This window comes from Microcaecilia unicolor, chromosome 3 (assembly GCF_901765095.1).
Source record: "Microcaecilia unicolor chromosome 3, aMicUni1.1, whole genome shotgun sequence".
Lineage (NCBI taxonomy): Eukaryota > Metazoa > Chordata > Amphibia > Gymnophiona > Siphonopidae > Microcaecilia > Microcaecilia unicolor.
In genome coordinates this window covers 198,963,230-198,990,317 of record NC_044033.1, presented here as the reverse complement: position 1 = coordinate 198,990,317, position 27,088 = coordinate 198,963,230, and the positions used below count along the sequence as shown (strand labels likewise).

The window sequence follows — 27,088 nt, the reverse complement described above, 5'->3', positions numbered from 1 at the left end:
AAATATATATATATAAAATTATAAACATTAGTGAGTGCTCTAGAGCTCTTCCCCCAAGATAAATCATTTCTTGTAACACAACTACTCCGAGAGGATGAATTACTGAGGGGCCGATTCTCACTCAGCACTTTAGTGAACAGCACTGGACCCATACTACATGAAAAACACAGAAATAAAGCTTCCCAATGCTCAACACTATTGGTAAATGAATTGTACTGAAAGTAAGGCAGAGGATCATGGCTGGCACAAGAGTTTCTCATTATTGGCGCTTATCATATCAAAACCAGAAAATCCAGAGAAGTCCTCAAGCTGGTGGTGGTAGGTTTCCAAGGTAAGGGCAGAGTTTGTTTGCACTGTTCTCTGAGCATTGGGAGGGAAGAGCAAATGACATCATTAACATTCATTTCACTACATTTGATGTGCACATTGTTTCCTGTGCTGGAGCCCTGTGGACGTTCTGCACAGATTAACACCAGTACTAGTTTCTGAGAACTGGGCCCTGAAAGAGATGTTCCCAGCTCCACCTATATCCACCTAATCTGAAACAAATGGTAGTGAAATCACATTCCTGATAGAAGCTCAAAAAGAAGAGAATGACACTTATCCCTGCAATATACCAAGCTGCAAACTGTGCCAACACATTTCACAGGACCCCACAGTCACTCAGTACATGGAAAAACAGTCAGCATAAGGGGATCCTACATGTGCTCATTTTCAAAGGCTCTGTATATCATTCAGTGCAAAAAAATGTGAAGAAGGGTGCTGTGTTGGCGAGACAGACTAAATGCTTAACATAAGAACATAAGCATTGCCATACTGGGACAGACTGAAGGTCCATCAAGCCCAGAAGCCTGTTTCCAACAGTGGCCAATCCAGGACACAAATACCTGGCAAGATCCCAAAACAGTAGAAAACATTTTATGCTGCTTATCCCAGAAATAAGCAGTGGATTTTCCCCAAGTCCATCTTAATAAAGGCTCCTGGACTTTTCTTTTAGGAAATTATCCAAACCTTTTTTTAAACAGATTTAATGGAAAAGTCTCTTTAATGTAGGGTTACCATATGGCTCCAGAAAAAGGAGGACGGATTGAGCCAGCCGGGTTTTACTTCCATTGCTTTCCATTGAAAGCAATGGAAGTAAAACCCGGGTGGCTCAATTATTTCCATTGAAAGCAATGGAAGTAAAACCCGGCTGGCTCAATCCGTCCTCCTTTTTCTGGAGCCATATGGTAACCCTACTTTAATGTTCCCCCCTCACATGAAAACCTCCCCAGTATCCTGATCTCTTCTCCATTCCTGAAGTTTTTAGAGCTGTCCCATTAAACTCATTAGCTGGAGTCCCAGTCCCAGGTCCTGAACAGATGGAGGAGCTGCAGGAAGATGGAGGAGCTGGAGGTTTAGTTTCAGGATAGAAAGGAGAGGAAATCCATTTCCCATTTTCTGCCCTTAGGACTGAGCTGTCAAATGGAATTTGTAGTTCCTGATCCTACCCATTGTTGCAGGTGCCATAATGCACCTGGATAGAGTCAGAAATCCAGGACTGGCCCCAAATCTCCCTCTTGGAAGTGGCTATTTTGGAAGCTCTGTTATGAGGAGTTTGGTTATAGGGGTGTCAAACTGCAATACCAGCGGGCCACAAACCAATCAGGTTTTCAGGATATCCTTAGTGAATATGTATGAATATAACATATGAACATAAGAGTAGCCATACTGGGTCAGACCAAAGGTCCATCAAGCTCAGTATCCTGTTTCCAATCTAGGTCACAAGTGCCTGGCAAGCTCCCAGAACAGTAAATCAGATTTTATGCTGCTTATCCTAGAAATAAGCAGTGGATTTTTCTAAGTCCATCTTGATAATAGGTTATGGAAATTAGCCAAACCTTTTTTAAAACCCTGCTAAGCTAACTGCTTTTACCACATTCTCTGGCAACAAATTCCAGAGTTTAATTACACATTGAGTGAAAAAATATTTTCTCCACTTTGTTTTAAATTTACTACTTAGTGGCTTCATTGCGTGCCTCCTAGTCCTTGTATTTTTGGAAAGGGTAAACAAGTGATTTACCTCTACCTGTTCCACTCCACTCAGTATTTTATAAACCTCTATCATATTTCCCTTCAGCCAAGATGAAGAGCCCTAGCTGCTTTAGCCTTTCCTCATAGGAAAATCATCCATACCCTTTATCATTTTCATCACCCTTCTCTGTACCTTTTCTAATTCCACTATATCTTTTTTGATGCGGTGACCAGAACTGCGCACAGTATTCGAGGTGCAGTTGCACCATGGAGTGATACAAAGGCATTATAAAATTCTCATTTTTGTTCTCTATTCCTTGCCTAATAATACCTAACATTCTATTTACTTTCTTAGCCGCCTCTGCACACTGAGCAGAGGGTTCAATGTATCATCTAGAATGACACCTAGATCCTTTTTCTAGGATGTGATTCCTAATAGGGAACCTTGCATCACGTAGCTATAGTTTGGGTTTCTCTTTCCCACATACATCGCTTTGCACTTAATCACATTAAATGTCATTTGCCATTTGGATGCCCAGCCTCCCAGTCTTATAAGGGCCTCTTGTAATTTTTCACAATCCTCTTGCAATTTAACAACTTTGAATAATTTTGTGTCATCAGGAAATTTAATTACCTCACTAGTTACTTCCATCTCTTGATCATTTATAAATATGTTAAAAAGCAACTGTCCCAGAATAGACCCCCAGGGAACCCCTTCTCCATTGAGAATACTGACCATTTAACCCTACTCTCTGTTTTCTATCCTTTAACCAGTTTTAAATCCAGAATAGGACACTACCTCCTATCCCATGACTCTTCAATGTCCTCTGGAGTCTTTTATGAGGTAGTTTATCAAATGTCTTGTGAAAATCCAGATACACAATATTGACTGGCTTACCTTTATCCACATGTATATTCACCCCTTCAAAGAAATTATCTGGGTCCCCCCTGAGGAGGTCCACCATCTTCTCACCAAGCGGCAAATGACCAAGCAGTCCTCACATCCACCAGCCACCTACATGCCTAATGATCGAATCGCCAACTACAATGGCCGTCCTAACCCTTCCCTCATGGGCAGAAGCCCCTGGAGACACATCCTCGGTGGGAGAGGATATTGCATCCCCTGGAGGGCAGGTCCTGCTACAGGATCACTTCTTACCTTTCCACAGTAATGCTCTCCCTTCAGGAGACCTTTCTTCTCTTCGGCAGAGGTTGCCAGACTGGAAATGGGACTTCTCTACTATGTCCCAGTAGGCGCTAAATCCTAGGACTTAAAGAATAAGAACTTTATGCATTGAAAAAAGCCCTAAATACCACCAATACATCATAGAACAAAAGAGACTGCTAGAGAGATCTCTACACAGAAACTACAGGCTAGCAGAATACGGCATCTTGGTCACACACAGACAGACCTTCAACAAATATGAACCAAGGGATCCCAGATCAGTAATAGAGATATAAAGGCAAAAAACATGTAAACCTCAAGAAGTCAGACTTGCATATACAGCAATACTAGAGAAATAGAAACTGAAATGCAAGATATTTATTTATTTTATTTATTTCAATTTATATACCGTATCTTATTGCAACTGCAAAGCAGAATGGTTTACATATGTAAAAAATACAACTCATATATACAAACAAATAGAACTCCAATCATGACAGGAAAGCACGGCAAGCCAGAAATGACAACAAAGGACAAAACTAATACAATATGAGAGATGCACATTTCCCGGTGCTGACATATTCCAATGAATACATTTAAAATAAAATATCTATAATGAAATCAGGTGCCCTGATTTTGTTATAGAATTAGCGCGCCCTGCACTGCATCCAGACACCCAAAAGGAGGTACCCGCTTTATAGACACGAATTTGAAGCTGGAGGCTAGACGGCAGGGACGTCGCTGGTGTCCGCTTCTTCTGAGTACTCAGACACCCTCCTTCAAGGTATGGCAAGGTTTATGCAAAGGATTTCCTATTTGCCTCTAGGATTAGTGTATAAACAGGTATTGGATGGACAGTGATATTTACAAAACAAGCAGTTCAATCATTGCATGTTTTAATGTTAACTATTTTCTATAGTCTTTATAACCTTGCTAGCTGAAACATAGTCTGTTGGGAAAGCACAGCTGCTTCTTTAAAATGTCCATGTAACTGTTCCTTGAAAGAGGAGCCGCCATTTTGTCCAAGATGTGCCTCAATTTTCACAGGTTGCCCAGTTGGCCCATTTCTGTATCGCTACTTGATGTTTGCTGTACATAAAATGCTTTTGAAGACAGTCTGGTCAGCAAAGCTTGCAATCTATTCAGGATTTATTGTGGCAATGATTAAAACAAACAGAAATGACTTGTGTACCCCTCCCAACAGGCCTAGCTCCCTCCCCAAAAATATTAACCACTTATTTGTATATTGCTACTCGATGTACGCAAGGCTGTACATAAAACACTTTTGAGATAGTCCTGGCTTAACAGAGCTTGCAATTTGTTCGACAGACAGGACAAACAAGGGGTTGGGGATTTATTGGGAGAAATTTTATTTATTTATTTGTTACATTTGTATCCTACATTTTCCCACCTATTTGCAGGCTCAATGTGGCTTACATAGGGGCGTTGGCCCAGTCCAGTAAAGAACAAATACAAAGTGGTGTGTATTAGGATAAGGTTCATGTGACACATTTGGGAATCGTAGGATAAGGTTCATGTGTTACAGATACATTTGGGAATTGTAGAGAGTTAGAGTTATGTCCATCTCCCCACCCCCCCAATTAAAACATTTTTTTTTAATGTTTCTACTGGGCCACCTGCCCCCTATACCTGAAAAGGCAAGAGTGATACTCACTTGCTGTGGCCTCCGATGCAGTACATCCACATAAGGGAAAAAGTCTGGTGGAAGCTAGTCATGGGAGAAGAGCTACTTCACAGCCATGGGAAATTTTTCTTTTTAAAATTGGGGAGGGGGGAAGATTGGAACCCATGCAGACTGCTAGCACCTTTTTTTCCTATTAAAATGCTTCCTGCCATAGTCCCCCTCCCCCCGCAACAACCCCACATACCTGGGCCAGTGGGGGTCTCCCAATCCCGCCAGAAGCCTTCCTGTAGAGATATTCAGTGCCCTGCTTTCCTGCCCTGGTGTGCATTCGCGGCTTTAGTGAAATTGAGCATGTGCACGAAGGAGGGGGAAGCAGGGTAGGCAGCATGGTGGTGAATATTGTCACAGCTTCTGCTGGTGGGGCTTGGGGATAGCTGCTAGCCAACTCAGCAGACATTGGGGGGGTAAATCCAAATTATGGAGCCCCCCCCATCACTGGTACGCTGTAAAGCTTTTGAGTGCAGAACCTAACCTGAAGACATGTCTCCAAAACTGATATTAACAGAACATCAAACATAAGAACTACCCTGGCCTGCACCTGTAATCTGTGGTGCTTAGCAAAGGATGATAAGGAGAATACAGTGGCTACCTTACAAATATTTTCTGGAGAACGGTTCTCTCTGAACCAAAGGAAGTCTGCATCTTCATTAAATGAATCACAGGGCCTCGTGAACTTAACAAATAGATTGAGATTGGCTGGGTGAAAGGCATATAGAAGGATAATATGGCAGCTGACTCTCCCTTATTAACAAGAGGAAAAGTATACTAGTCTTCCTGCACAACTTAGTTTTCCTTGAAATAAACTATGTTTCCTTTGATATCCTACTTTTGAGGTCTGTCTGCTGGCGCCAGAGATGTTAAGTATGTCATAAAAATTACAATCCTGTCTCCATCTGCTAGCAGGGTGACATTAACCCATCTGGGCTAAAGTAGGATAAGGAAGAAATATTTTTAGCTTACAGAACAAATCTGAATAATATGCTGAAATAATTTTTCTTCAAAAGGATGAATGCTGGCAAAATCCACCATGCAGATGCTGAATTTAAGCATTATTGAAACAACTGGAACTCCCAGCACAAATTGCTTCATCTTCAGAAAAAAATTAAAACTCACTAGAGGTGGTTTGCATTTTGATCAGTGTGTGTGGCCTTTTGTTTAAGGCTTGGGCTCTGTGCCGCCTGGTCCTCCTTGATCCTTTTCGTGCTGCTGGAATGGTTCTCTGGCTCAGAGCCAGAATAGTAAAGGGCAACAGCCAGAAGGAGAACACGGTGGTGCGAGCGGAGGGTGCAGAGCCGGGCCATTACTGCGCTAAGCAAAGGCATGCTCAACCCCCTCCCCCCCCCAACTTAGACATAGACATTCTTTAATGTTATGTCACAAGTATGACAAATAAAACACAGGTTCCAAGGATGAGGTATAATGTTTTTATTTTGTATTTTTCCTCGCAGGTAAGTGGTTTCCTCCTTGATAAGTCTGCCAGCTGTTAGGACATCCTGGCTGCAGCTCCTGGATTCTCTGTAGTGTTCCTGGCTTCCTCTCCGTGCTGTTCCTCCAGGTTTCTCACTGCTGGAAATAGAAAACATTTGGTTTGCATATATAGTAGTACAGTACTTAGTACTTCCTCCCGCCCTCCCTCTGCAGACCCTCTGCATTCCATTCCCTCCCCCATCCCTATGCAGCCCTCTGCATTCCCAACCCCTTCCCTCCCCCCTCCCTGTGCAGCCCTCTGCACTCCCAATCCCTCCCTCCCTAATTCCCTGTAGTAAGTATAGTAAGACTATATGTGCAAGTACATTATACTGTACCTGACTGCTGCTCTGGCTCTTCCTCCTGCTGTCTACCTGGGCTCCCATCCAGGTGCTTCTGAGTCAGGTCCACTGAGCCCCACCTATATAGCTGCCAGCCATTGTGACATCAACCGATTTTCTTGGTGACCATATATGGGAATTTGGGTGTGCTTTCAGGTTATCAAAGGGTTGATATCAATCTCTTTGTACACCTAAATTCATGCATATGTAACCCATAGGGGGTTCAAATAATCTTGACTGGGCTCCTCCAGAGGGAAAAACTAAAGGTTCTAAAGTGACATCATCACTCTGGGAGAACAGCTGAGCAAGCTGAGACCTGGTTGCCTTGGCAACGGCTTGCTGGTCAGCTGGGAGCTGGACAGACATGTGTTTTGAGTCTGGGAGCAGCAGTGGCAGAAAATTCCTTTTAAAAGTGTTTTAAGAGTTGTATGAGTGACAACAGTGTGATTGAATCCCCAGCTGCAAAGGAATGAAATACAAACAGGCTTATGCTACGACCTTTGCATACAAAAGCACACAGTTTTGGAATGCGTTACCCAAGGCCCTGAAATCCATGAACAATCTAACCAGCTTCCGCAAAGCTCTGAAAACACACCTCTTTAACAAAGCTTACAAAAGTCACCCTCAATGATACAAATCATCCCCCAAACCACCCAAGCACACCTAAAACATTTCTCACACAACCTACCCAACATCTGCCCATCCAAATCCTCTTTTACCTCAGCTTATGATCAACTGTATTTAAATCATGTACTGACTTTATCATAACCCTACTCTGTAAGCCACAGCCGCTGTATTGATTTTCTCTTCTCTCATGCCATCCTTGATCCACTTCAATCCGGCTTTCGCCCCCTACACTCAACAGAAACAGCACTATCTAAAGTCTGCAATGACCTATTTCTTGCCAAATCCAAAGGTCACTACTCCATCCTCATCCTCCTCGACCTCTCCACCGCCTTTGACACTGTCAATCACAACCTACTTCTTGACACACTGTCCTCCCTTGGGTTCCAGGGCTCTGTCCTCTCCTGGTTCTCCTCTTATCTCTCCCATCGTACCTTCAGAGTACACTCTCATGGTGCGTCCTCCTCCCCTATCCCGCTCTCTGTTGGAGTTCCTCAGGGATCTGTCCTTGGGCCCCTTCTTTTCTCAATCTACACCTCTTCCCTAGGCTCCCTGATTTCTTCTCATGGTTTCCACTATCATCTTTATGCCGACGACACCTAGCTTTATCTCTCCACAACACAAATCACTGCGGATACCCAGGCCAAAGTCTCGGCCTGCTTATCCGACATTGCTGCCTGGATGTCCAACCGCCACCTGAAACTGAATATGTCTAAGACTGAACTTATTGTTTTCCCACCCAAACCCACTTCCCCTCTCCCTTCACTCTCTATCTCAGTTGATAACACCCTCATCGTCCCCGTCTCATCTGCCCGCAACCTCGGTGTCATCTTCGACTCCTCCCTCTCCTTTTCTGCGCACATCCAGCAGATAGCCAAGACCTGTCGCTTCTTCCTCTATAACATTAGCAAAATTCGCCCCTTCCTCTCCGAGCACACCACCCGAACTCTCATCCACTCTCTCATTACCTCTCGCCTTGACTACTGCAACCTACTCCTGACCGGCCTCCCACGTAGCCATCTATCTCCCCTTCAGTCCATCCAGAACTCTGCCGCACGTCTTATCTTCCGCCTTAACCGATATACTCATGTCACCCCTCTCCTCAAGTCACTTCACTGGCTCCCAATCAGATACCGCATACAGTTCAAGCTTCTCTTACTCACCTACAAATGCACTCGATCTGCGGCCCCTCCGTACCTCTCTACCCTCATCTCCCCTTACGTCCCTACCCGTAACCTCCGCTCTCAAGACAAATCCCTCCTTTCAGTACCCTTCTCCACCACCTCCAACTCCAGGCTCCGCCCCTTCTGTCTCGCCTCACCCCACGCCTGGAACAAACTCCCTGAGCCCATACGCCGTGCCCCCTCCCTACCCATCTTCAAATCAATGCTCAAAGCCCACCTCTTCAATGTCGCCTTCGGCACCTAACCACTTCACCTCTTCTCAGGAAAACTTATCTACCCCAACTTGACATTTCGTCCTTTAGATTGTAAGCTCTTCCGAGCAGGGACCGTCCTTAATTGTTAATTTGTACAGCGCTGCGTAACCCTAGTAGCGCTCTAGAAATGTTAAGTAGTAGTAGTAGCCTGCAAAAAGGTGGGATAATGTGGGGTACAAATGCAATAAATAATAATAAATAAAAACCAATGCCAAATGCTTCTCCCCACTTGTAAGTATTTTAATGAATAACTGGAGAACTAAAATGCTGTTTTGCTACAAGAATGAAAATCAACTTTTATTAAGGTGCACTAACAGATTCTAAATGATAAGACGCCCAATAATGGGCATGTTATCATTTACAGCATGCTAGTCCTATATAATAATTCTCACCTCCAACATTCTATGCGTCTGCAACTTTCTTCACAGATGGGTTCCGAACCTCTAGCTGATGTCACTAGACCCATTATGACGCGTCCTATATAATTCTCACCCCCAAGGTTCTATGTGTCTGCCTGCCTGTGGCCGTAACTTTCTTCACAGATGGGTTCCAAAGCCCCGAGGGTTGGCGGCGGGAAGGGGGGCCGGGAAATCGGAGGAAGGGGGGTAGGGAGGTGGGGTCTGGAACTCGGAGAGAGGGAGGGGGGTCTGCAAATTGGAGGGAGGGAGGCAGGGAGGTGGGGTCTGGAACTCGGAGAGGGGGAGGGGGGTCATGCACCACCTGTACAAAAACTAAACAAAAACCGGGGGGGGGGGGGGGGGGGGAACGACCCTGGAACTCGGAAGGAGGGAGGGGGAATGACGACCTTGGAACACAGAGGAAGGGAGGACACTGGAACTGGGTGGGAGGGAGGGGCCCCAGGCACACACACACTCTCACACACTTGCACCCAGTCTCACTCTCTCTCTGTCATACACACACACTCGCATATTCACTCTCTCACACACAGTCAGTCTCACACACTCCGAGGAAAACCTTGCTAGCGCCCGTTTCAATTGTGTCAGAAACGGGTCTTTTTTACTAGTTATTGTATAAATCCATTAGCACACCTTAGTAAAAGGACCCCATAATCTTTCCACAAATTTTGGTTCTCTCCAACCCGCCACCTTGTTGATTCTCTCCAGGGAAAATACAACTTCTGTCAATTTCTGAATTTTATTTTAAATCTTTGTGCCCCACCTTACCCAAATAAATGCTAATTCTGGGATCCAGATTCTCACTCAGGAAAGGACGCATTTACTCTGCCGCATTTACTGGTTTAATTTGCTTTAATCTCTTTAAATTTCAGGTTTGATTACCTGCCACTTTTGCAAAATGTTCAGCCTGAGTTACAAAATATTAACATAAATATTTGCAAAGTTATTTACATTAAAATTAGAGACGTTCCGAATAGCATATTTTACTATACAGCCAAATACCGAATATCAAATATGAATAATGGACATTAAAAAGAAGCAATGACAAATCAGAGATCAAGTGTTTAGTTCAATAGGATTTAGCACAGTAGAGTCCCGGATTATTTGTATTCAAATTTAAATCTCTATCCTCTAAAACCGAATAATGTATTCATGGCTGAATCAAATCGAATACGAATAATCGGTACAGCCCTAATTTACCCACTCTGACCCTCACCCACTGTTGCTTTGTAGTTATATCGGAACATATTAAAAACACATTGACAATTTCATGCTGAACTGTTTTCCGATCTGACGAAGAAGGGCAACCTTCGAAAGCTAATCAAGAAATGTATTAAGTTATGTCCAATAAAAAAGGTATCATCTTATTTTCTTTTCCATGTTTTATTTTGTTTGATTTCTGTTGATAACCTTGAGTGGACTAACACGGCTACCACACTCCTCTACTTATGCTGAACTGTTAAAGTGTGTTATATATATATACCATGATTCTGTCCAGACATGGTATGAGTTCAAAGCTTATGGTCTGTTCAATTTCTCTGTTCATTTTTTTCTTCTCAGCTTTCTCACAGTGAAAAAAAATAGGTTTTATAGGTGCCCAGGAAAAGCAGGTATACAAACATTGCTGTACTGGGTCAGACCAAAAGTTCATCGAGCCCAGTATCTTGTTTCCAACAACGGCCAAGGCAAGTCATTAATACCTGGCGACATCCTACAGAGTAGCAAAGGTGAATGCTGTTTACCCCAGGAATAAGCAGTGGCTTTCCCCAAGTTCTCCTTAATAATGGCTTATGGACTTTTCTTCCAGGAACTTGTCATTAAACCCTGCTACAAGCTCTGTAATAACATTAAATCAGTATGATACACTTTGCATAGCTGAAGGTCCTTTTTTCAGGTCTGTGCCCCCTTCCTGGGATTCTTTCCCATTGGCCCACAATACAAGATTTCAAGTTACGGTGACATGCTTGGCCTCCTGCAGGGTAGCATCCCGGGCTTGTTAGATACTGAGTTTGTGGGCCAGGTTTCTAACAGTCCCTGAAAGACATGAAGGCTCCAGTCATGGAGCTGCACTGCTTGTGCCGTTGGGCATGAGTTTTTGCCCTGCAGGTGACTTCCCCGCTCTCTGAAGTTTGTACTTCCTAATCTTCTGTGCCCGGTAATAGAGGTAGTAGCCAACTGCAGCGGTCAACAGAGCACAGCCCGCCGCTGTTCCTAAAATCGCTGCCAGGATGGTCTGCAGAGGATCTGCCACAAATGAAAAACAAAACAAATAAATCACCAGAGATTTAATGGATGGAATCATCTCTAATTAATCAGCCACCATGAAGCGTCAATTTCTATATGTTGGTTCTTCCTTTTAGATGCCCTGATGTCGTACCAGTGAAGGGTCTTTTCTAACGTTACAGAATACTGGCAAAATCTGGGTTTGGGGGAGAGGCCTAAATCAGAATTTCACTTGCGCCTTCCCTCTCATCCCTCCCTAAGTGTCGGGCGGGAGAAATTTTCATGTTTTTTCCTGGCAGTTCTCACCTCTGATGTGAATGGTTTTCTCCTTCCGGTGACTTCCATGTATGTTTGTCACGTTGCATGCGTAAGACCCGCTGTGGTGAGTCTGTGCATCATGGATGGTAATCATGGAATTATCGGGTGAATAGGTGACACTCTCGGCCTTCGGGATTGACCACTGATACTTTGGATGCGGAAGGCCAGAGGCGAGACATCGCAGTGTAATTGTTTTCCCTTTCGTGATGACGTCTTTGGGTTCATTGAGCTCAATGGTGGAAATAGTGGGTTGGTCTGAGAAAAGAAAATAAGAGTGGGTTATGAGGTTACATCACCAACCAAGACTTCTTGTACATTCTTGACTACTACTACTACTGCTACTACTTATCATTTCTACAAGTAATAAAAGCCTGTTTCTCCAAAAATGAAATGGGCCCTAGGAAGGCTATCATCTAAGCGATTTCTCCTCTCTCCCCTCCATGTCCAGCGATTCTCCCCTCCCATCCAATCCATGTCCAGCGACTCTCCTCTGCCCTCCCCTCCATCTCCAGTGAGTCACTCCAGCCCCCACATGCCCCCCCTTTTAAGCACCAGAATTCCAGTTCAACCCCAACCCTCACCTGCCCGCCCTCTTCTCCCACAACAGCCCTCCATTCCTTCCTGCCACCCTTCCTTTTAAAAGTGTTATTTTTCCTGAAGTCGCAGCGGCATCAATGAAAGCGGCAGGCTCGGCTCGCCTCCAGCCTTCCCTTTCTTTCCCTCTCAGTGTCCCGCCCTCCTCTGACGTAATTTCCTCTTTCCATGAGGGCGGGACACTGAGACGGAAGTGAAGGCTGGAGGCGAGCCGATTACGTAGTAGCTCATTTACATGCGGTTATGAACCCAGCCAGCCATCCAGGGACGCAGATTGACCAATTATTATATAGAGAGATAGTGCTACTAGACGTACGCAAGGCTGTACATTGAACATGTAAGAGCTTGACAGGGCTTACAATATCCTGGAGCTGGAGACAGCAGCACTCCTGTGTTACAGGCCTGAGATAACTATGTCAAATGAAGAGTGGAGGAGTAGCCTAGTGAGCTGAGGGCCAGGGCTCAAATCCCACTGTGGCTCCTTGTGACCCTGGGCAAGTCACTTAACCCTCCATCACCTCAGGTACAAAGTTAGATCTGCCCAGGCAGCTGAACTGACCAGAGAGATGAATGAGTCACCCAAGCCCACAGCCCAGGTCCTGGGTCCTTCCCGTTGAGGGCAGATACTCTTTCCAGAGTTTATATATGTTTATTTTGCAACTTTTCAATCTCCCAGAGGAACAAAAGTCACAAGACAGACCATTTGAGGTTCTTCCAAAGAAAACAAACACAAGCAAAACTTGGCAAAGGCTTCATTGAGCTCTGATGCAATCCACAGAGACAAAATTAAAAAAAAAAAAATCCAAATTCCACAATCAAAGCAATTTCCACGCTCAAGTGCCTTCTTTACCAGCTGCTCCCTAGGAAGGGGACTCTAGGGAGGGGGACCCTTCCCAGGTTTTTCCTGCATTGGTACCAGTACAGCTAGATTCATTCATTCATTTTCTCTTTCTCTCTCTCTCTCACTCACATTCTGTCTGTCTCTCTCTCTCTGTCTGTCTGTCTCACTCACTCACAGGCACACACTCTCTCTGTTTCCCCATCTGTCTCTGTCACTCATTAACATTCACACTTCTTTCTCTCACTCACACATTCACTCACACTCTCTTTCTCTCTGTTTCGCTGTCTGTCTCTCGTTCACATTCACACTTCTTTCACTCATCAGGGGTGTAGCCAGATTTCGACAGGAGGGGGGGTCCAGAGCCCGAGGTGAGGGGCACATTTTAGCCCCCCCTGGCGCCGCCGACCCCCCCGCCATTGCCGACCCCGCCGCCACCACCAACTTTGCCCCCTCCCTGCCGCCGACCCTCTCGACCCCCCCCTCGCCACCAACCCGCTGTCACCTACCTTTGCTGGCAGAGGACCCCAACCCCCGCCAGCCGAGGTCCTCCTTTTGCGAGAAGAAGAGGACCTCGGCTGGCGGGGGTTGGGGTCCCCCGCCAGCAAAGGCAGGCGACGGCGGGAGGGGGGGGGGGTCTGGCAGGTCGTTGGCAGGGGGGGGTCCAGGGCCAAATCTAGGGGGGCCCAGGTCGCCCCTGGCCCCACGTAGCTACGCCACTGCTCACACTGTCTTTCCCTCTGTCTCACTCACATCTTTTTTTCTCCTAATCCCGCACCTCTGCCTGTGACATGTCCAGCAGTGGATTTATCTATTTAATTAACACAGTTTAAATGTCTCTTTTCAGGACAGCTTACAGCACAAATAACTTACATTCCACTTTGACCGTCACGTTCCTGTCAGCTGAGCCCTCGCTGTTTGTGGCTGTGCACAGGTAGGTCCCGGAATCTGCCCTGGTGAAGTCCCATCTCCCATTGCCATCTTTGGTGCATTCGATTTGAGGAGCAGGGTTCCCCTCGGACTGGCACCTGATTGTGCTCATTCTCCCCTCCACCAGGGTCTGAACGGATGGGCAATCGGAGTTACTAAAGGCAGGACCGTCTGAAATGACAAATTCTCCCATCAGCTGTACAACAACTTTGCTGATTTCACTTTCACATGGTTTAAATCCTACCCATCTTCTTCCTCTCTGAAGCATGAGGGCCGTTCAGAGACCGAGGTCTGCAAAGGGAACCACCTCTTCTTCCCAGTGCTTTTATGTCCTGGGTGTTCTCTCTGCCTCTTGTTCACAGCAAATCATCTCTGCAGCGCCCTCCTAAGATGGGCAGAGGTAGTGGCACCTGTGTAGTCCCATCTATTGTACTTCTGTATTATGTACTAGACTTCTACAAATCTAAATTTTGTAACCACCTTTTTAGCAATATGTAAGCCACATTGAACCTGCCATACGGTGGGAAAATGTGGGATACAAATGCAAGAAATAAAAATAAAATCTATTTAGAATTCTTTACCATCAACCAGTGGTGATCCTAGGTCGGCTGCCACCTGGGGCGGATTGATGCTGCGCACCCCCCCCCCCCCCCGGGTGCAGTGGCGTCCATCCCCCCAGGGTGCAGCACGACACTCCCCCCTCCCCCCCGTCACAATGACACTCCCCTCCCTGGCACATCAAGCCCCCCCCGGGTGCATTTTTGGCTGCTGAAGGGTGCAGCCGTGCGCCTGTCAGCTCCATTGGCTCCCTGCTCCCTCTGCCTCAGAACAGGAAGTAACCTGTTCCGGGGCAGAGGGAGCAGGGAACCAGCGGAGCTGACAGGCGCGCGGCTGCTCTCTGCACCCTGCAGCAGCCAAGAATGCACCCGGGGCGGACCGCCCCCACCGCCCCGCCCTTCCTACGTCACTGCCATCAACTTTAAGATTAGAATCATCCAGTAGGAAATGGAAGTGTGCCTTAAAATTACATCAGCAGATATTTAAAATGATTGAACAGGCTGGAAATGGCCACCGACTGGTTCAACTGCTTGTTCGCGACTATCTGGTCATATTCAGTGGCCCTTAACTGGTTATCTCTGCTGAAAATGATCGAAAGTGGCTAACTCGTGAGCGTTCCGGGCAGTGGTGTGCTGGAGCAGGCTCTCACAGGCTCTCGAGAGCCGTTTGTTAAGTTTTTAAGAATTTTGGGAGCCGGTTCTCCATGGCTACTTTAACAAATGGATCCCAAAATGTGGGCTTGGGCCCCTCCTGAGTTCTCTTTTACTTTCCTGGCGAGAGAGAGCCCCCTGTTAACAATTTACCAGCACACCCCTGGTTCCGGGGCAGAGGCAGGTTAAGCGCCAATATTCAGCCCCTCACTGCATAAGTAAATCACTTAAATCGGGCCGCATAATTCGCAGTCCTATCTTTAAGTGGTTTGGCTTATGTGATCAAGGGCTGAATATTGACTCAGCCAGCGACGCATTAGGCAGCTCCAAATCCCCCCCCCCGCCAAAAAAAACCAGATATGCAATGTCGAAACCTGCACAGAGCCTGGCATTGAATTTCCAGGAATGGCGCCAGCAGCAAATCACTCACTGCCGCTGGATGAAGATAAGGGGGAAGGTTATTACAGCGTTGCTACGATCACATTATAGCCCTTGACGCAGCTCTTTTGGGCGAAACATGGCCTGTGTCGGCATTTTATTGGGTTGGAACCCTATAATAAAGATTGATTTATCTGCTTCTCTTGTTTACACACTGGATTTTGCAGATCGTCCGCCTTGTTGTTTTTTGGGATCATAGTTGAAAAGGGGGCGTGGTCACGGGAGGGGTGTGGGCATTTCTAAATTCTAAGTGCCTAAGGTGTCAGGGTTTACGCCAAGTAAAACATGGCCTAATTGGCAACTAAGGTTTAATCCCAAAAAATGCAGGGTCATGCAGTTGGGTCGCAAGAATCCGAGGGCAGGGCCGCTGAGAGACTGGGCCGGGCCCCCTGCATTGAAATCACAGCGCCTCTCACCTCCGTGTGAAAGCGCTGCAGGCAGCAGGGCAGCAGATCACCTCCCTTCGGGCCTCCTTCCCTCCCTGTCCCGCCCTTGCGGAAGTTACATCAGATGAGGGTGGGACACAGGGAGGGAAGGAGGCCCGAAGGGAGGCGATCTGCTGCCCTGCTGCCTGCAGCGCTTTCACATGGAGGTGAGAGGTGCTGTGATTTCAATGCAGGGGGCCTTGCCCGGTGGCAGACGGTCGACAATGGAGGGCAGGTGGGGCTGCAGCTCCGGGCCCCCCTTGGAGGCCCGGGGAATTTTGTCCCCCCTGCCCCCCCTCTCTCGGCAGCCCTGTCCGAGGGAACGGTACAGTATAGGGGGTGAAGTGCTTCAGTGTATGAAGGAAGAGCGGGACTTGAGGGTGATTGTGTCTGATGACCTTAAAGTTTCCAAACAGGAAGAAAAAGCGATGGTCGAAGGCAGAAGGATGCTCAGGCGCATAAAAAGAGGGATGACCAGCAGGAAAAAGGAGGTGATAGTGCCATTGTTTAAGTCTCTAGTGAGGCCCCATTTGGAATACTTTGTGTAGTTCTGGAGACCCTCACCTATGAAAAGATATAAACAGGATGGAGTCAGTCCAGAAGGCGGCTATAAAATTAGTAAGCGGTCTGGAATGCAAAAAATTATAGGGACAGGCTTATGAAGCTCAACATGTATATGCTGGAAGAGAGGAGGGAGAGAAGAGACATGATAGAAACGTTTAAATATCTCAAGGGCATTTATGTACAGGAAGAGAGCCTTTTTCAAATGAAGGAGAGCTCTGGAATGAGGGGGCATATGACAAAGTTAAGAGGGAATAGGCTTAGGAGTAACCTAAGGAAGTATTATTTCAAAGAAAGGGAGGTGGAGGCGTGGAATGGCCTCCCGGTGGAGGTGGTGGAGTCGAGGACTGTTCCAGAATTTTAAAAGGCATGGGATAACCATGTGGGATCGCTTAGGAAAAGGAAGAGTTAAAGGTTAAAGAGGATGGGCAGACTGGATGGGTCATATGACCTTTATCTGCAGTCATGTTTCTATGGCCAAATTTGGTCATACGAAGAGGCATATTCTATATACCGTGTGGAAATTTAAGCCTATTCTATGAAATTTAAGCATACTTTATAGAATACGCCTAGGCGTATTTTTTTTTCTGTCATTCTCAGGCTCACATATAGAACGTAGCCCAATATGTGTAAAATCACAAAATTCAGAGTCCCAAATATACAACTCGTCAGGATTGGCTGTGTACTACAAAATGCGACTTTCTAACATTATAAAGCAACCCTTGAGTCTTCGATCCTGTTTCACCCAGACTTGGATGGAACGGACTGGGTCAAGTGCCGGAAGCCACAATCTTCAGTTTTCCCCTGAGGAAGCTTTTCGGCGAAACGGAGATTCCCGTCGGGACTGAAGACTGAAGATAAGTGAGGCTTTAAAAGGTTAGAAAGTTGAAGTTCATCATACACAGCCAATGGTGAAGATTTGGGACTCTGAATTTTATTTGGAGCATTACTGACACAATTCAATTGTGATACATAAAACATAAAAGTAGACAGGGTAGTTTTTATGACCTATGGTCCACCCTGCCAGCATCTCTGCTCTTCTCCTGGCTAGATGAGGTCTTCTCTCCCAGTCAATTCAGGACCCTTTTACTAAGCCACGTAAGCGTCTTTGCATGCCCGTGTGCCAAAATGGAGTTACTGCCCAGCTACCGCGTGGCCCTTGCAGTAATTTAATTATTGGCGCGCATCCAATATGCGCATCTGGAAAATAACTTTTATTTTTGGTCGCACACAAAGTGGCATTTGGCGTGCATAGATCATTAACGCCAGGTTACCGCATGAGAATTTTCCACTAGGTCGATGGCTGGCGGTAAGGTCTCTGAACCCAAAATGGAGGCGCAGCAATTTTCATTTTGCCGCACGTCTATTTTCAGCAAAAAGTTTTTAAAAAAAGCATTTTTGTAGGTACGCTGAAAAACAATTCTGTGCATGCCCAAAACCCGCTTCTACAGTACCACAGGCCATTTTTCCCGCTCGCCTTTGTAAAAGGACCCCTGAGTTCTCTCTTGTTTTGACAGCTGTGTCTCTATTAAGCAATGGATGTTCAGTGGATTTTTTTTCCATCTATTTTTTTTCTGGTAGTATCAGACTTGCACAGGACAGTCAGAAAGGGCAGGAAGAGACCATGAGGCGATCACAGGAAGGCTGTTCTCTGTGGACCTTGGTCCTCTTTTAAGCCAGGTCATTACGGGACACTTTTTCTAAGCTACGGTATAAAGTGGTCTTAGTGCACCCTTGCGTGGGTTTTTCCTATTCATTATTTTTACTGCAGCCATAAAAATAGCCATTTTTCCCATTTTTTTGCATTAACAGCCATTAGTGCCCAGTCATTAAAAAAAATTAGCGCACAATCACTTACCGCCCTCATTTTGTATGCAGTAAGGGCTCACACACTATTCCTGCACTAATCTAGTTTGCAGTAGAGAATGACATGGGGACGGGGAACTGCAGTAACCACAGGGATGGGGACAGAGCTCGCAGAGACGGGGTGGGGACAGGGGACAAACTTTGTCCCCGTGTCATTTTCTATTTTGAAGCCTGTTAATGAACTGAACTGTTATTTATCTTTAAGTGATGCCTACAAAGATATTTTGATTTTTTTGGAAAAACAAGCAAACATACTGGCCACAACTAGTAAAATTTGCATGGGGGATCCTGAACATCCTGCTACTAGCACATCTTCTAAGAAGACAACTTCTATTCCAGGAAGGACCGTGGAAGACAGGAGGGCTAGATTGAATCCTGAGATTGTTGATGATTTCTTATTTATACACAGACTAAAAAACTATAACAGTGCTTTATAGGGCATATTTTCCCCTGGACATTTGAACAGTGTGAATTAGGATTCCTTGGTGTAGTAGAAATCACGTATTGTTGGGGTTGGAAGGGTAGAGGGTGGTGGTGGGAAGGAGGGTTATTATAGCTGCTCATTGTTATTATTGTTCTCTATTTGTAATTTATACACAACAGTTGCACAGCATATTGTTCCTTTTTATATTTTAATAAAAAGATTTAAATATAAAATCATAAGTGTTCGAGGCTTCTGCAGATGAGGACAGAGCCCATGGGGACGGAGCGGGGACAGAGACAACCTGGGGTGGGGACGGAGACAGAACCCATGGGATGGGGACAGAACCTGCGGGGATAGGGTGGGGAAGGAGACAATCTTTGTCCCCGTGTCATTCTCTAGTGTTTGCAGTAATGTAACTGTGCTGATTAGCACAGGATCACTCGCTCTCCACCCGCAGACACACACCCGCCAAGAAAAAATAAAATACTTTTTCGTGCGCAGCTAGTAGGCGCTGATTTGGCTGTTACCACAGGATGCCCGAGGGCAGCCCATGGGACACCATTTTAAGCTGCGTTCAGTGCGTGGGTAGCGCTGAACGCAGCTTAGTAAAAAGGGACCCTAAGTCAGGAAGTACAGAACATTACAGAGAAGTTTAGGGACGGAGGCTGGTGAAAAGGGTGGCTTGATTTATTATTGTAGAGATAAACTAAATAATACTATCCGAGGGAGAGATACCCAAACCAACAAAAATGCACAATATATGGGGGTTCTCTTTTTATGAATGCAAAGTCAGCATGAAAAGGTGTTACAGGAGGAAAAGCCTCGAGAAGCTCCTAGACTTATTAAACTGCCTTACAGGAGAGGAACCTTCATGATCAACAGGCAAAAACCTCCATAAAGTAATTAATTGCACCGACCATGATCAATGACGGCCAGCGTTTCGAATCACTCCGTCGGCGTTGTTGAACGGAACCAAAATTCTTCTGACCTGTGATCCTGAAAGTGATTCGAAACGCTGGCCATCGTTGATCACGGTTGCTGCAAATGAGAAGCTGAGAAGGGAAGAAAAAGAGACCTGGCAGCCTAAGCTAAGTTTGCATAATTTATAGCATTAATTACTTTATGGAGGTTTTTGCCTGTTGATATTGAAGGTCCCTCATATGTAAGGCAGTTTAATAAGTCTAGGAGCTTCTTGAGGCTTTTCCTCCAGTAACACCTTTTTGTGCTGACTTGCATTTATAAAAAGAAAACCCCCATGTATTTATTGTTGATTTATTATTGAACACAGCTATGAACAGGAATAATAAAATAAAGTTTATGAAAAAGAAATACTACTAATAAAACAAACTCCACTTAGAAAATCAGTAGTGATGGGACAGAACCCAAGAGAGAGTTTCTTCCAGAGACATAAGCAACGGAGCCCTGCACAGTGCGATTTAAAAAATAAGACTTTACGTACAGGTGACGTTTAGCCGTACGGATGCTTGTTTCGAGATGATCTGCTCAGGTAACTGGAGCTGGACCTTGCAAACCACCTCCTTGGCGTGATCTTCCCTCTGCACAGTCAGTGTGCAGAGGCGCTGAAAGAGGGATCCCTCCTCGCAGCTCAGAGGCGCTCCCCCAGCGGTCACGATGAACTGGACACTGGCAGGCTTGGCCTCAGCCAGGCTGCAATTAATCGTTACATTGTTTCCCATCTTTGTGCTGGCGTCAGTCAGCTGCAGGACTGGCTGGGAGAAAGCTGCAAAGGTTTCGAGGGGGGGTGGGGGGAGGAAGACAAGCGAGAAAATGTAGCAGAACACATTAATTCGATTTCACAGTTATTATGCATCTTGACTCCGTTCAGTTAATGGCTTTTGAAGCTTTTAAAATATGGACAGGCCAATGTTTAAACTAGGGATGGGCAACCATAAAATGTTCATTTTGTTTATCTATCAATCTACCTATCTATATATAAACATTATAGGTCCTTTTACTAAGGTACGTAGGTGACTATGCGCATACAACATGCGCCAAATTAGAACTAACGCCCGGCTACCGTGTGCCCCAGCCGGTAATTCTAATTTTTACGCACGTCCAAAATGCGCGGCAGAAGATAAGTTCTATTTTCTACCGCATGGCACTAAACCGGGCAGTAATCGGCAGTGTACGTACGCTGACGATTACTGCCCGGTTAACGCGTGAGACCTTTACTGCCAAGTCAATGGCTGGGTAAGGCCTCAGGCCCAAAATGGACACATGCCAATTTTTATTTTGCCGTACGCCCATTTCCGACCAAAAAAACCCCAGCCTTTTTTGCTGAAAAATGGACCTGCGCGTGTCCGATACACGCGGCTACACCGGTGCAGGCCATTTTCTGGCACACCTTAATAAAAGGACCCCTATATTTATTTATTATTATTTATTCCTGTTCATCAACTCTTTCTGGGTAGGTTACAGTGAAAACATTCAAAATAAGTATTTTAAAACATCATAAAATTTAACCAGCACAGTAAAAGCGTCTAAAACTCCTTTCCAAATACATCTGAGATTCAGCGGTGCTTTTTCAGGTTGGAGCGGTTCTGGATTCATACTGCCCACTGGGGCCAGCCCCAGATATTCACTGGTACTATCTGAATAATGTCTCTGAAAACCTTCACTGACCGCCAGCGGTCCAGAGATGGATAACACTATTCAGCGTTGTAGCAGGATACGGATCCAGGTAAGTTAGGACAGCTGGTTCTGGGTCCATTTCTTCTCCATTTTTGAACAAGTACACATCACCCTCCTTTCTTCCCCTTCTCCTTTGCTCTCTCTGTATCTGGTTGGGTCACTCACCTTTCCTTTCTAGCCCAAATACTCAGAAATCTGATGAAGAAATGCACTGCTGAGACTCAAGACATTTGGAAAGCTTGTTAATATGTTTTTGGCCAGGCGAGAGGGGGAGTTGTTCGCTTGGAATGCATCAGCTGAGGGCTGGGGAAGGAGGGGGGAGACAAGCAGAGCTCTCTCCGATGGTAAACAGTTTGGGATATTATTTCTCTGTGCCTCGTTCAGTGTGCTTACAAGGGACCTTACAAACCACCTACAATGGTTAAGACATCTGAAGACTAAGCGTCTACGCACACCAAAATGGAGTCACCGCCCAGCTACTCTTGCGGTAATTTCATTTTTGTTGTGCGTCAGAAAAATAATTTTTTTATTTCGGACATGCATATCAGATGCGTGCCAAGTGGCATTTGATGCACTTAGGTCATTACCGCCTGGTTACCACGTGAAACTTTACCACTAGGTCAAAGGCTGGCGATAAGATCTCAGACCCCAAAATGGACATGTGCTAATTTTGATTTTTGCTGCACGTCCGTTTTCAGCAAAAATGTTTTAAAAAGGCATTTTTTTTACAGGTGTGCTGAAAAATGGATCTGCGCACGCCCAAAACACGCGCCTACACTACCGTAGGCCATATTTCAGCGCACCTTAGTAAAAGGACCCCCAGGTTAATCTGGTAAACAGGTCATCAATCGATAAATTCACACCTGTGAATCTAAAGGGCCCCTTTTACTAAACTGCATTAAGTGCGTAAGGCTCTTTATGGAATCATGCTTCTCACCGATTGTCACACCCAAACGTTTAAGCACCCGAAACCTGGGGTAAATGCTGGTGCACTGACCTGGTGTCCTGTAACTATGCACTCAACTTTTTGAAATGCCCTTCCTGTGACCACACCCACTTTTCGGACATTCGATGGGAGCTAGACGCACTGCCTTATAGAATAGCGAGCCACCAGTTGGGTGCGCAAATTTTAGTGAATGCCATTTAACTTCTATAATTGGTTGTTAGCGCTCAAGTATCGAATAGTTCTGAGCTGATCATTCAATTAATCGCGCTTAAATTTGAGGGAGTGAAAATCTTGGTGCCATATATAGAATCTGGGATTAACGTACAGTTTATTGTGTGGTAACTGATAGCGCAGAGACGCATTAAGGGGCTTTGTTGTAATTTAGCAATCGCTGTGCATAACCCCTGGATTCTATAAATTGTACGAGATTCCTATTTGTGCAACTAAATGGGCTGACGAGCTAATTAACACCAATAACTGGATGTAACAATTGTTGCCATCAATTGGTAGCAATTTGGATTTGCGCCTGCATCTTGCTAAAGGCTGATCTTCAAAGATTTGTGCGTACATCTTTTTAGCACAACTGAAAAGGTGGCCCCGGGAAGGGTACGAGCAGGTCACTACAGATCTGCGCAGTATTACTGAATTCCGGGGATTCACCCCGGGTCCACGCTGCTGGGGGGAGGGGTGCAGAGAGCAGCTGCGCGCCTGTCGGCTCCGCTGGTTCCCTGCTCCCTCTGCCCCGGAACAGCTCCCAGCAGCTAAAAGTGCACCCTGGGGGGGGGGGGGGGTGCGCATTAGCGATCCGCCCCGGGTGGCAGCCGACCTGGGATCGTCACTGTCGCCAGGATTTATACCAGGTTTCTGTTGGTATAAATCCTCACATTTGAAGTCTGGCATGGAAATCAGCTCTAAGTGCTGATCTATCAACGGCTCGCAAATGGGAACGCTGTACAAGTACATAAGTATTGCCACACTGGGACAGACCAAAGGTTCATCAAGCCCAGCATCCTGTTTCCAACAGTGGCCAATCTAGGTCACAAATATCTTTTATGCTGCTTATCCCAGAAATAAGCAGTGAATTTTTCCCAAGGCAATTTAAACCCCGCTAAGCTAACCAATTTTACCACATTCTCTGGCAACGAATTCCAGAGTTTAATTACACGTTGAGTGAAGACAAATTTTCTCTGATTCATTTTAAATTTACTAAATTGTAGATTCATTGCATGCCCCCTAGTCCTAGTATTTTTGGAAAGCGTAAACAGACGCTTCACATCTACCCATTCAACTGCACTCATTATTTTATAGACCTCTATCATATCTCCCCTCTGACGCCTTTTCTCCAAGCTGAAGAGCACTAGCTGCTTTAGCCTTTTCTCATAGGGAAGTCATCCCATCCTCTTTATCATTTCCGTTGCCCTTCTCTGCACCTTTTTTAATTCCACTATATCTTTTTTGAGATGCGGCGACCAGAACTGAACACAATATTCGAAGTACGGTCGCACCATGGAGCGATACAAAGGCATTATAACATCCTCATCTTTGTTTTCCATTCTTTTCCTAATAATACCTAACATTCTATTTGCTTTCTCAGCTGCCGCAGCACACTGAGCATATACAGAATAGCGTTCTGAGCTGGCTTGTTTTAGCAATCAAATATGTGTGCCATGTACTGAATCTAGTTCTAAGTGCTTTTTGTGGTGGTGGTGGTGGTGGGGGGGTTGGCATGGACGGACAGTGGGTGTGGAGGGCGTTTGGTACTTAAGCCGCTGCACCTACTGCGCAGACTAACGTGGAGTTAACATGCGACCACTAACCGCTTCCTAAAGAAGAGGGATCTAAGAACTTGGAGCAGGTATCATACGTTAATCAATGTTAATGCACGACCTGCAGTAGGAAATACTGGGGACGCCCCTCACCCCAATAGATGCCATATTAGTAAAAGGTCCCCTAAGTGAACTACCATAGAAAATGAGGGATCCTATTTTTACGTCTCAGCCCCTCCCCCAAAAGCGCTCAAGCACCAGTTCAAACTCTTTGATGAGACCTGCTGTGGGTGACAGTGAGACACACTTACAACTCTGTAAACTTTGGGAAATGCCCTGATAAGTACAACCTCCCCCTCACCCCACCCCAATCCACAGAACAAGTCCTTACTGTAGACGTAGCCAATATCCTGTGTCATTTTGACTTCATCCCACAAGGTGGCGCTGCATTGGACTGGGAGCTCCAAGCTGCTGGGGGTCACCCGCGCTTCAGCTGTCACTGTGTCATTCATCCTTTTCACTGTGGCATTCACGTCCTCTCCACTCAACATCAAGCTCAGGTTCACCTCCTCAGGCGGGAAGACGCCAGACACCTGGCACTCGGCAGTGACCTCTGAGCCCTTCTCGATGTACTTGAGCATGTGAATCGTGGGTTTCTCAGGCAGAGCTGCACATTAATAATAATAGTACTTATCATTTTATAATGCTATGGGATGTAGGCAGTGCTGCACATAAGTGATAAATATTTAGGTAAACTGTGTCCCTGTCCTGAAGAGCTTACTGTCTACATGGGTACCCAAGGCTATGGGAGATAAAAGGAACTTGCCCGATGTCCCAAGGAGAGTCAGGGGCAGAAGTGGGATTTAAACCTGAGTTTCCCTGGTCCTCAGTCCATTGCTCTAACCCCTTGGACTTCACTTCCATTTCTCAAGGGCTGCCAGTGGGTCAGGTTTTCAGGAGATCCCTATGAATATGCATGAAGGAGATTTACGTGCCTGCTATCCCTGCTGTATGCAAATATCTCATGTATATTCATTACACACCTTCCCTATACAATGAGTTAATTTTTTTCCCCAATCTTGTTACTAGTATCAGTAGCTGCCTTCCAAATTAACTTCACAATTCCTTTTCTACACAACTTTATTTAAAATTTATATATATATATATATATATTCAAATCCTTTATATATGGGGACCCCCGCCAGCCAAACCAGGGGCCCAAACGAAATTTGCGGGAGCCCAGGCCCCCATGGCCCCCCCTTAGCTACGCCCCTGCTGTCAGCTTACCAAAGGTCCTGACGGTCACATTCCTTGAGAACTCTCTAAACAGCTCCCCCTGGGGCTGGAGGTCCAGTGCCACCAGACACTTGAACGGCATGTGGTGATCGGCCTCCTGGGCGATGTGATTGTGGGTCACCAGTAGGTCAACGCCATCAACTGTAGTGCTGTTTTCAAAGGTCACCACGTGGAGGGTTTCCTCCCCTCTCAGAAACGTCACGCGGGTGTTCCTGAGGGGGGCGACGTTGGGGATATGGCAGGTGATGGGGTAGGACCGGTTCACCTCCATTGTCTCCTTATCCAGACTGATGTTCACACTCGTGGGAGGTCCTGAGAAAACACCCACAAAAAGAAACAACACTTTAACCCCTCAAGTCTACGTACAGCTCTTAAAATAGTGCATGGAATTTAATTGCTTAATCAGCTAACAATAAATCATTGGTGCTAACTGGCAGTAATTGGAATTTCTTCACGCACCTTTATAGTCACTAAAAGGTGTGCGTGAAAAATTTTCCATGTGGCTCTGAAAAGGGGGTGTGGCCATGACAGGGGACAGGCAGGTCAGGATTTGTGCGCAGTATTACAGAATTTGGGGGATCCGCACCTAGCACCAATTCATCACGGTCTTACTTGAATCTTCACTACCGAAATTGCAAAGGACTATAATACAAGACAACCCATGCGCCCAATTTCTCTTACATACTGTAAAGGGAATGTGGAAAACCATAGGGACCTGGGAGAAACACAGGGAACCAGATCCTACAACCCCCAAAAAGACACAGAGGAGATTCTCCCTTACCGGCCGCTTTTCCCCAAGAGACAACTTAGGGGCAAGAACTACAAATCCCAGCAGCCACCTTGGGAAAAAGAGAGACAAACCAGGGTGCATTCACAAGAGTCACCAGAAGGGGGCTGCAGGAGAAGGAGTAATACTAATTCTCCAACCTGGGGGAAAGAGAGGTGGAACAGGTGGGAAAAAGAAGAGAAAAAGCCCGAAAGGGTTAATGAGGAAAATGAGGAGCAGCTGGGGGGAGGGTGGGGCGAGGAGAGTATGGACTGGGCTCCTGGGAAGGAGAAAGAGGAGTTTGGGCCTTGGCCCAGGGAGCTGACAGTACCAGAGCGAACCCTGGAGGAGCCCATGGATATATCAGCCCTGGCCCAGAGAAACACACAGAGGTAGGACAGTCCCTGGCTAAACGGGCCAGAGAAAAAGGGGTCAAGCGGGAGGAGGTCAGAAGAGTAAGTAAAAGTCTGACCAAGTGGGTGGGACCCCAGGCTTTGAGCCCGCGCAAAGCCAGAGGAACTGTGGACTTGAAAAGCCAAGGTATAGTGCTGTTTTTGAGAGCTTGGTTACCTGAACTGTGGATTTATAAAGCCAAGGTATAGTGCTGTTTTGAGCGCTTGGCTACCTGAACTGTGGATTTAAAAAAGCCAAGTTATATTGCCATTCTG

The 27,088-nt window shown here is 45.9% G+C and overlaps 1 protein-coding gene across 1 annotated transcript in view; it reads right to left on the bottom strand.

Annotated features, from left to right (window-relative positions):
* Window positions 1–10,585: 10,585 nt before the first annotated feature.
* Window positions 10,586–27,088, bottom strand: part of LOC115466066 (intercellular adhesion molecule 5-like) — a 30,988-nt gene continuing 14,485 nt past the window's right edge. The window contains exons 3-8 of the mRNA XM_030197076.1: window positions 25,646–25,966; window positions 24,750–25,025; window positions 20,454–20,735; window positions 14,016–14,243; window positions 11,699–11,965; window positions 10,586–11,413 (exon numbers count right to left, since the gene is read on the bottom strand). Coding sequence (XP_030052936.1) covers window positions 11,226–11,413; window positions 11,699–11,965; window positions 14,016–14,243; window positions 20,454–20,735; window positions 24,750–25,025; window positions 25,646–25,966 — 1,562 coding nt within the window. The 3' untranslated portion in view covers window positions 10,586–11,225. The remainder of the gene's footprint in view (window positions 11,414–11,698; window positions 11,966–14,015; window positions 14,244–20,453; window positions 20,736–24,749; window positions 25,026–25,645; window positions 25,967–27,088) is intronic.